The 11207-nt window shown below is 44.7% G+C and overlaps 1 protein-coding gene across 1 annotated transcript in view; it reads right to left on the bottom strand.

The window, feature by feature from the left end:
• The window catches only part of LOC106582184 (thrombospondin type-1 domain-containing protein 7A-like), a 103015-nt gene extending 93623 nt beyond the window's left edge, over nt 1-9392 (bottom strand). Inside the window, exon 1 of the mRNA XM_082962675.1 lies at nt 8841-9392. Within this exon, the coding sequence (XP_082818801.1) occupies nt 8841-9000 (160 nt within the window). The 5' untranslated portion in view covers nt 9001-9392. The remainder of the gene's footprint in view (nt 1-8840) is intronic.
• Between the last annotated feature and the right edge of the window lie 1815 nt (nt 9393-11207).

Here is an 11207-nt window from a genome sequence, read left to right on the forward strand (position 1 = left end):
CCCGGGTTTGAATTACTCTGGTCTAGTGGGAGTCTGGGAGAGTGGGACATGCTGTGCTTGTTTTACCATGATAACGACCTTAGGTTATGGTATTGAGCTTCTGACCTTTTCCCTCATATGCTTTCCAGACAGGCTGTTCACTCTGGTGCGTACAACACTACATGACCAAAAGTATGTGGACACCTGCTCATCGAACACCTCATTCCAAAATCATGGGCATTAATATGGAGTTGGTCCCCCCTTTGCTGCTAAACAGCCTCCACTCTTCTAGGAAGGCTTTCCACTACATGTTGGAACATTGCTGCGGGGACTTGCTTCCAGTCAATCACAAGAGCATTAGTGAGGTCAAGCACTGATGTTGTGCGATTAGACCTGGCTCGCAGTTGGTGTTCCAATTCATCCCAAAGGTGTTCGATGGTATTGTGCTCAGGGCTCTGTACAGACCAATCAAGTTCTTCCACACCGATCTCGACAAAACATTTCTGTATGGACCTCGCTTTGTGCATGGGTGCCTTCCTCAAACTGTTGACACTAAGTTGGAAGCACAGAATCGTCTAGAATGTCATTGTATGCTGTACTGTTGATTTCTCTTCCCTGGAACTAATGGGCCTAGCCCAAACCATGAAAAACAGCCTCAGACCATTACTCATCCTCCACCAAACTTTACAGTTGGCACTATGCATTCGAGCATGTAGTATTCTCCTGGCATCCGCCAAACCCAGATTCGTCTTTCGGACTGCCAGATGGTGAAGCGTGATTCATCACTCCAGAGAACGCGTTCCACTGCTCCGGAGTCCAATGCTGGCGAGCTTTACACCACTCCAGACGACGCTTGGCATTCCGCATGGTGATCTTAGGCTTGTGTGCGGCTGCTCGGCAATGGAAACCCATTTCATGAAGCTCCTGATGAACAGTTCTTGTGCTGACGTTGCTTCCAGAGACAGTTTGAATCTTGGTAGTGAGTGTTGCAACCAAGGACAGACGATTTTTCGTGCTATGTGCTTCAGCACTCGGTGGTCCAGATCTGTGAGCTTGTGTGGCCTTGTGTGGCCTACCACTTCACGGCTGAGCCGTTGTTGCTTCTAGATGTTTTCACTTCACAATAACAGCACTTACAGTTGACCGGGGCAGAAATTTGACTAACTGTCTTGTTGGAAAGGTGACATCCTATGATGATGTCACGTTGAAAGTCAATGAGCTCTTCAGTAAGGCCATTCTACTGCCAACGTTGGCCTATGGAGACTGCATGGCTGTGAGCTCAATTTTATATATCTGCCAGCAACGGGTGTGGCTGAAATAGCCAAATCCACTGATTTGAATGGGTGTCCACATACTTTTGTATATATAGTGTTTGTTGTCATAGCAGGTGGTTGGGACTGGGAGAGCCACTAACAGCTAGGTCGGGTGACATCACACACTGCTGGAGCCATCGTTAGGTGGAAACGTATTCAGTAACAATGGCCTGTCAGTGCTCTTCACACTGGCCCATCTCATTGAGGAATGACATCAGTCCAGCATCATGGTTACACATACAGTAGCTACAGTATGTCCACAACACTAGAGGTGGAGTAGTGGGCTACTTGGTTCAATTGTCTTTTGAGTTGCAAGGGGTCATCTACATCTACATTTCCTTCCTAGAAACACCCATATGGCCACAAGTGGTTAGGAGGCGGGCCAACGATGTGTCATCTGTAGTCCTGGTGCGAGACCCACATTCTAGCTGGTCACCGCAATCAAAACATCCTATTTTGTTAGGTGGATAAAACCAGGAATTTGTTAAACAGTAAATGACATGATTCCTGTAATAAACGTGTCTGACCTGCAGCTGGGCCTGCCTGTTTCGCTGGGGCCGGCTGCTCTCACACTCTCTCTCCCCCTCGTGCTTGTATGACATTTCAAAATGCAATTGCGGGGAAAAAAACTAAAACTTTGCGAGCAATTTGTTTTCCATATTAAAGGGTCTCAGCTTTTTATTTCTCAACGATCATTACTGAGCTCAAAGCACACTGTTTTACAATCAAGATATCTGACATGGGTTTGACCTGGTCAGTCTATGTCATGAAAAGAGCAGATGTTCCTAATGTTTTCTACACTCAGTGTAGCTAATGTGTTTTGAGTTTCCACTTCTTCAGGTGGTGAATTAGCACCAAATTAATTTGGCCTATACAGTTGAAATCGGAAGTTTACATACACTTAGGTTGGAGTCATTAAAACTCGTTTTTCATCCACTCCACAAATTTTTGTTAACAAACTATAGTTTTGGCAAGTCGGTTAGGACATCTACTTTGTGCATGACACAAGTAATTTTTTCAACAATTGTTTACAGACAGATTATTTCACTTATAATTAACTGTATCACAATTCCAGTGTGTCAGAATTTTACATACACTAAGTTGACTGTGCCTTTAACAGCTTGGAAAATTCCAGAAAATGATGTCATAGGCTAATTGACATAATTTGAGTCAATTGGAGGTGTACCTGTGGATGTATTTCAAGGCCTACCTAAAAACTCAGTGCCTCTGCTTGACGTCATGGGAAAATCAAAAGAAATCAGCCAAGACCTCAGAAAAATAATTGTAGCCCTCCACAAGTTTGGTTCATCCATGGGAGCAATTTCCAAACGCCTGAAGGTACCACTTTCATCTGTACAAACAAAGGTACACAAGTATAAACACCATGGGACCACACAGCCGTCATACCGCTCAGGAAGGAGACACATTCAGTCTCCTAGAGATGAACGTACTTTGGTGCGAAAAGTGCAAATCAATCCCAGAACAACAGCAAAGGACCTTGTGAAAATGCTGGAGGAAACAGGTCCAAAAGTATCTATATCCACAGTAAAACTAGCCTTATATCGATATAACCTGAAAGGCCGCTCAGCAAGGAAGAAGCCACTGCTTGAAAACCGCCATAAAAAAGCCAGACTACGGTTTGCAACTGCACATGGGGACATAGATCATACTTTTTGGAGAAATGTTCTCTGGTCTGATGAAACAAAAATAGAACTGTTTGGCCAAAATGACCATCATTATGTTTGGAGGAAAAAGGGGGAGGCTTGCAAGCCGAAGAACACCATCCCAACCGTGAAGCATGGGGGTGGCAGCATCATGTTGTGAAGTGCTTTGCTACAGGAGGGACTGGTGCACTTCACAAAATAGATGGCATCATGAGGATGGAAAATGATGTGGATATGTTGAAGCAACATCTCAAGATATCAGTCAGGAGGTTAAAGCTTGGTCGCAAATGGGTCTTCCAAATGGACAATGACCCCAAGCATACTTCCAAAGTTGTGGCAAAATAGCTTAAGGACAACAAAGTCAAGGTATTGGAGTGGCCATCACAAGGCCCTGACCTCAATCCATTAGAAAATGTGTGGGCAGAACTGAAAAAGCGTGTGTGAGCAAGGAGGCCTACAAACCTGACTTGGTTACACCAGCTCTGTCAGGAGGAATGGGCCAAAATTTACCCAACTTATTGTGGGAAGCTTGTGGAAGGCTACCCGAAACGTTTGAACCAAGTTAAACATTTAAAGGCAATGTTACCGAATACTAATTGAGTGTATGTAAACTTCTTACCCACTGGGAATGTGATGAAAGAAATAAAAGGTGAAATAAATAATTCTCTCTACTATTATTCTGACATTTCACATTCTTAAAATAAAGGGGTGATCCTAACTGACCTAAGACAGGGAATGTTTACTAGGATTAAATGTCAGGAATTGTGAAAAACTGAGTTTAAATGTATTTAGCTGAGGTGTATGTAAACTTCCGACTTCAACTGTATATAATATTAGTGCACATACAGATGAAGGCAATGTAATCTCTATTGAACAAGCCCAATTTTGCCAGTAAAATATAACAAAAATAGCCTAATTGTCAACCCAAAATTCATGTCAATCACTCGATTAGGTTGCATATCCAAATACATTGAATTCCTGCTTGGACATGTTAGATGTAACAACGTATTTATTGAATACCATCTCAGTAGTCTATTATACTTGTTAAAAGGATCCACCCCTTTTTTTCAATTTTCGCCTAAAATAACCCAAATCTATCTGTCTGTAGCTCAGGCCCTGAAGCAATGATATGCATATTCATGGTACCATTTGAAAGGAAACACTTTGATGTTTGTGGAAATGTGAAAGGAGTGTAGTAGAATAGAACACAATAGATCTGGTAAAAGATAATACAAAGAAAAAACCAACCGTTCTTTTGTATATTTTTTGTACCATCATCTTTGAAATGCAACAGAAAGGCCATAATGTATTATTTCAGCCCAGGCGTAATGTATATTTTGACCACTAGATGGCAGCAGTGCATGTGTAACGTTTTAGACTGATCCAATGAACCATTGCATTTCTGTTCAAAATGTTGTATCAGGACTGCCCAAATGTGCCTAATTGGTTTATTAATACATTTTCGAGTTCATAATTGTGCACTCTCCTCAAACAACAGCATGGTATTCTTTCACTGTAATAGCTACTGTAAATTGGACAGTGCAGTTAGATTAACAAGAATTGAAGCTTTCTGCCAATATCAGTTATGTCTATGTCCTGGGAAATGTTCTTGTTACTTACAACCTCATGCTAATAATATTAGCCTACGTTAGCTCAACCATCCCGTGGAAGGGACACCGATCCTGAAGAAGTTTAAAGCATTGTGAATGACTCTATAATGACTTTATAAGATGATGACTCAAATGTACTCTATGGTTTGACGCAGCAGATTTGTTCTTGGGGGGGACGTTAATCTGGACTGGAGCCCTGACAGGTGTTGGCTGAAATCAGTTAAGAGCAATTATCAGAATTAGCGATAACCATGCACGTTTCAGGTGGCTAACAGATCTCGGGGAGGAAAAAAATGGTGTAAACCATGAGTAGGCCAGAGAGAGAGAGAGCCAGTCTGGTAAAAGGGGATTGGGATGATCAGAAGTCAGGGACGATGCCTACGTAATCTGAATAATGGATCATCTGCTTCCCAATGGCAGATAAGGACCTGGAGAAGCGCAAAGGGGAACGTTGGAGATGCATCAGGCTCTCCTGCTGGGTTGTGCTGTAACACAGAGAATGGTTCTGAACCACAAGGATGAACATCTCTATTGTCATTGTCACTGTCAATGTTTTTTTTTAAATGTTTTTATTCAACCAGGCAAATCAGTTATCAGTTAGGACAAATTCTTATTTTACAATGATGGCCTACCCTGGCCAAACCCTCCCCTAACCCAGACTATGCTGGGTCAATTCTGCGCCGCCCTGTGGGACTCCCAATCACGGCTGGATGTGATACAGCCCAGGATCGAACCAGGGTCTGTAGTGATGCCTCTAGCACTGAGATGCTATGCCTTAGACCGCTGAGCCACTCAGGAGTCCTTTGTAAGGCCCTTTGTAATGTATTCATGCTTCCCTACAACACAGCAGGACATTTGCCAACTGCATTTCTATGTCATTACAAGTTGCTTGGTGGTATTCAAATTATATTGGTGAATATTTGATAAGATGTCACAAATGTCACATATGAAGATACCTCTTCACATTGGAAGAGTCACACCAAACACTGTTGGTTTGATGGTGTCATACCAGTACAAGTCAGGACAGTTGGAGTATCCTCATTTATATCCCATGGTGTCAGAGTGAGAGTTCAAGGAGTGGGGTAGCGTAGTACCAAAGCCTCATCTGTTGTGTACTCCAGGTTGATCTCTGGCCTTGAACGGGACACACAGTCACACTGTACACACACTGAAAATTGCCTTGGCCTCCGATGGGCACGCATGCTGGTGCAATCCTGACAGCTCCGCCCTACAGACTACAGCAGTACTGCCACTCCACTAACGGAAACTAATGAAGCGCACACAGCACCAAACTGCAAGAGGAATTCCACCCACAGTGTGACTGTGTGTGTGTGACTGTGTGTTTGTGTGACTGTGTGTTTGTGTGACTGTGTGTGTGACTGTGTGTGTGTGTGTGTGTGTGTGTGTGTGTGTGTGTGTGTGTGTGTGTGTGTGTGTGTGTGTGTGTGTGTGTGTGTGTGTGTGTGTGTGTGTGTGTGTGTGTGTGTGTGTGTGTATGTGTGTGTGTATGTGTGACTGTGTGTGTGTGTTTGTGTTACTGTGTGTGTGATTGTGTATGTGTGTGTGTTTGTGTGACTGTGTGTGTGTGTGTGTGTGTGTTTGTGTGTGTGTGTGTGACTGTGTGTGTGTGTGTTTGTGTTAGTGTGTGTGTGTGTGTGTGTGTGTGTGTGTGTGTGTGTGTGTGTGTGTGTGTGTGTGTGTGTGTGTGTGTGTGTGTGTGTGTGTGTGTGTGTGTGTGTGTGTGTTTGTGTGACAGTGTGTGTGTAAGTGAGAGATAGAGGATAGAAATAACTGTGTGATAGAGAGCACTAAACCCTCCAAGAATCTCTTCAAGGCTTGTAACACTACTATACACTGCCATATCATCCTCCTACTCCTTCACAATCTCCTCATTATCGTCCACATCAATATAATCATCATCATCATCATCATAACTGCCTTCATCAACCTTATTCTCAACAGGTTTCTCCTCCTCCTTCACATCATCATTGTCGTCATCATCCTCATCTTCTTCAAGAACATCATTATCAAGACTGTGGCAGCCAGTGCCTGTTTTCGCTTTTGTCATTTAAATAGAACCCTCCGGAGGGAAATATCCCTGAATTCACTGCACCTCAAAACATAGATCATATTTTCATGAAGCCAATAAAAGCAACGTAAGACAATTCCCTATAGTTTGAAGACAGAGCTGTATTTCAGCAACTCATCATTATGCAAACATCACAGCAGCATTTGTCACCAGAATATTCCCTCCACTGACTGCTCTCTCTGAAATGTGCACAAACATAATCATATTTTATGAAAAGAGCTGAAATGCACAAAAAGTGGTATGCAAATGCAATGATACCACATTTTAGTCATTTAGCAAACATTCTTATTCAGAGTGCATACAGAGTGCATACATTTTTCATACTTCATCGTACTGGTCCCCTCGTGGGAACTTAACACACAAAACTGGCCTTGCAAGCGACATGCTCCAACAACTGAGCCACACAGGACACATTTTGATCAAAATGCTTGAAAGCACAGAAATAAATTGCTCTACTGTAGGTTATCTCCAAGCTCTGTGGCATCGCCAAACCAAAGAAGAAGAAGAAGAGAAAAAAAAAGTAAATTCTAAAATTCTAAAACAAATAAAAACTTCTATCCTAAAATCAATAGTCTTCCTTTAGTTAGAAAGAACAGAAAACCTCCACACAGAGGGCTACATATCACAGTGAAGACCTAAAGTGATGTGGCTATAGGCAGTAGGAGGTATGCGTGTGTGTGTGTGTATATGTGTGTTTGCTTTCTTGTGTTTGTGCAGGTGTGTGTGTGTAGCGTGGGAGAGAGGGGTGCAGCAGCGTGGGAGAGAGGGGTGCAGCAGCGTGGGAGAGAGGGGTGCAGCAGCGCGGGAGAGAGGGGTGCAGCAGCGTGGGAGAGAGGGGTGCAGCAGCGTGGGAGAGAGGGGTGCAGCAGCGTGGGAGAGAGGGGTGCAGCAGCGTGGGAGAGAGGGGTGCAGCAGCGTGGGAGAGAGGGGTGCAGCAGCGTGGGAGAGAGGGGTGCAGCAGCGTGGGAGAGAGGGGTGCAGCAGCGTGGGAGAGAGGGGTGCAGCAGCGTGGGAGAGAGGGGTGCAGCAGCGTGGGAGAGAGGGGTGCAGCAGCGTGGGAGAGAGGGGTGCAGCAGCGTGGGAGAGTGGTGTAATCCTAATGATCTACAGTGGGAGAGATCTAGCCCCTGACGCTCCATTTCTTAGGGCAGGGCTGCTCCCTGGAACGTCTTTTTTGAGCAAATCCCTAGTCCTTTAATCTCCTTACTCAACTACATCCTCTTTAGAGATGCAGAAAGCGCGAGACACAACGACATCCCATCGATTCAGGACTGGCGCTGGGCTGAGCTGTCCAGTGGGTTGGGAAGGGGGAGGGTTATTTTGCCCTCATCTAGTCCTATGAGGGGGAGGGAGGTGGTGGGGGAGGTGAGGAAGCAAAGGGTTAACTATCACCTCGAGGGCCAAGGAGATTTTCCCATATATTTTTAAAAGCACTCCCAGGGCATGATTATTCCTGGCTCAGATCTTCTAATTATGTTAGAGGAGCTGTACATTACTAATGCATTGCACTTGTTCATATCAGAGGTGATCAGAAAACACTCTGCAACCACCCATCCCATTTCATCTCATGTTTGCAATCAACTCCCCATTTTTTGTCTACTATTGTGCTCCGACACATGTACAATCATCAGGATATGGTGTAACCACACACCTCAACTACCAATTCATCTAAGAGACAGAAATGTAAGTAATCCAGTCAGAATGGATCATGCGAGCTTTAGGTGGCAAATTCATTGCACTTATTAATAGACTTCTGGTGGATTTCTCTGTTAGCGTTCTCTGCCTCATTCTCCCATGATAGCTTGCTATTCAAGACTTCTAGACTTCAGTTACAATGTGAAAACGATCAGCTTGTGAGACTAGTGCAAGGGACAGGGAAAATTAGGTAACGCGATGACAGGGGGGTTTTAAGGACCTTGAGACCTGCTCTAATTTTCAAAAGGTTCACAGAGAGGAAATGAGAACAGAGAATATCGTGCCCAAGCTGAGTGTCTTGTCCACAAGCTTTTTCAATACTGAATACATAGTCACCATTAACTATTGAAAACATGCTCCTTGAAACATAATATTCTGCTTAGACTTCAATACTGCAGATGTTTTATTCTGATCGCCATTAAAGTCAAACAGTACAAAACAACAACCAATCTGTCTCTAAGTCTCTCATAGTACAATAGGAGTCCAGTACCTGTTTCCCAGAAGTACACAGACTTGGTGTCCTCTACCATCTGTGTGTTAGCCCTCCAGGTACCACAGAGCAGTAGTACTGTCACCCAAAGGAATGTGCTGCCCCCTGTCCTCATACTGGGGGACCCTCCTGCACCCCTCCACCTCCACCCCAGCCCCATGGTCCTCTCCAGGGTCAACGTAAGTCCACACAGTCGAAAAGGTCACCGCAGAGGAAGATAGCCCAAGACGTACACAGGTCTGACAGGCAAAAAAAAAGAATAGTGTGTGATTTGTCCCACTAGAGTAAGGGACTGGTGCTTCCTCTCCTGAAGGGCAGATCGAGAGATTACTCCTCTTGTCCTCTATCTCCCTCCTCTTCTCTTCTCCACTCCACTCTTCACAGGGTATCCCCAGAGGAAGGTTGTCAGTGAGAGAGGGTAGAGGTCCAGAGGAATGATAGAGTCTTGCTCCTCCATGCTCTCTGGTGCTGCCTCTGTCCTCTGGCTGTGGAGCTGTGACAGTGGCTGTGCGTCTGCAGTGGTACCTCCTCCCCTCCTCTCTCCTTTCCCCTCTCTCACACGCTCTCTCTCTCTCTCTCTCTCTCTCTCTCGCTCTCTCTCTCTCTCTCTCTCTCTCGCTCGCTCTCTTTCACTCACTCTCTCTCTTTCTGTCTCTCCATGCTCCAGCTCCCTCTCTTTTTTACACACACAGTCCCTCTCTTGCCGAGGGCACAGGGACGGACGCATCTTCTGTTCCACTCCTCGCTAGCAGCGCTGAGAGGACAGCTGGAGACCAACGTTCAAAATGAGCAGAGGAGTTATTGCAAGCACAGCTTCAAGGTTCAGAGACAGTGCAGCACAGGGCGGGAAGAGATAGAGATGGGGGAGATGGGGAGAAATAGGGAAAGTGTGTGTGTGTGTGTGTGTGTGTGTGTGTGTGTGTGTGTGTGTGTGTGTGTGTGTGTGTGTGTGTGTGTGTGTGTGTGTGTGTGTGTGTGTGTGTGTGTGTAGACTGGGGGTGTAGACTGTGTGAGAGAGAGAGGAGAGATTTGTAAAACCGATCAGCAAAATCAAGCAGATCTAGATTGGTGAGTAACTGGGTTTTGTCTCTGTTGTAGAGTATTAGGCTTATAGATAGCACTGCAGTGCTTTAAAACAGAACAGAACAGAATAATACCACGGTGTGCATAATATCCTTTCCAGGCTCTTTGCACATAATCTATTGGGTTACTGTGTTGGCGTTTCATTCTATTTTGAGACTGAAAAGCGTGACACAGACCTGACAAAGCAACTTCACAATTGTTAAGTGCCGAAATATTCCATTGACGCTCCAATGACGTAGTGTTTGACAGACAGACAGACAGACAGACAGACAGACAGACAGACAGACAGACAGACAGACAGACAGACAGACAGACAGACAGACAGACAGACAGACAGACAGACAGACAGACAGACAGACAGACAGACAGACAGACAGACAGACAGACAGACAGACAGACAGACAGACAGACAGACAGACAGACAGACAGACAGACAGACAGAGATAGGGATATAAGTAGGGGGGAGAGGCAAGCAGGTAGATATCCCTTGCCTCAGCTCTCCTCTCCTTCCCTCCCCTGTAGTCAGAACATGTAGCGTGTTCCCTGGCCAGGAGCCCAGGCTAAGACCCTGCCCGTGTTTCTGACCTGCAGACACGTGGTTCTGCTTGGCCGGTTTGCTTTAGCTAGCTTTAGAACAGGCGTTAGCTTAGCTAAGACAACCACTTCAGAGGGTATGCCAGCGTTAGCTACCTTTTCACAGACTGAGGGCTGCCATACTGGAAAAAACACTTGGTAGACCAACGTTTACCAATTGTTGGGTCAATAGAATGGTCGTGCCCAGCTTGGTTCCTGGTAAACATGGTTTTGTCACAAGAAAAGTTGTAAGAACAGGTGGGTCACAACATAAAAAGTTTAGGAAACACTAAAGACGCATTTACAACTCATCTGGGATTAGTCAAGAGAGGCCATTAAGGACACACAAAGGGAACAAAAAGTTAACATAAAGTATAAACTCAATGTTTTACAGAACAGCATTTTGTTCGAATTGGTCCTTATCGACTGCCCATACCAATTTAGGCAAATGTCAAAATGTCAATATTTTCTGGGTGAAACGTAGCCACGTGACCATTTATCAGAAACATTACCTGTAACCATGACATCTAGTGTTTTTTTTTATCGTTTTGGCTGAGTCCTAAGGGGACAGTTTCTTTTTAGTTCACCAAGCACAACCTAAAAACCTAAAAACCAAAGTGTCGAAAACAGATTAGACACAATGGGTACATTCATAATGCTGCTGAATTCATAAAACAAAAGATTTGTATTTTGCATTCAACCCTGTCTTGA

The sequence above is a fragment of the Salmo salar genome, chromosome 02 (assembly GCF_965601325.2).
Source record: "Salmo salar chromosome 02, fSalSal1, whole genome shotgun sequence".
Taxonomy (NCBI): Eukaryota; Metazoa; Chordata; class Actinopteri; order Salmoniformes; family Salmonidae; genus Salmo; species Salmo salar.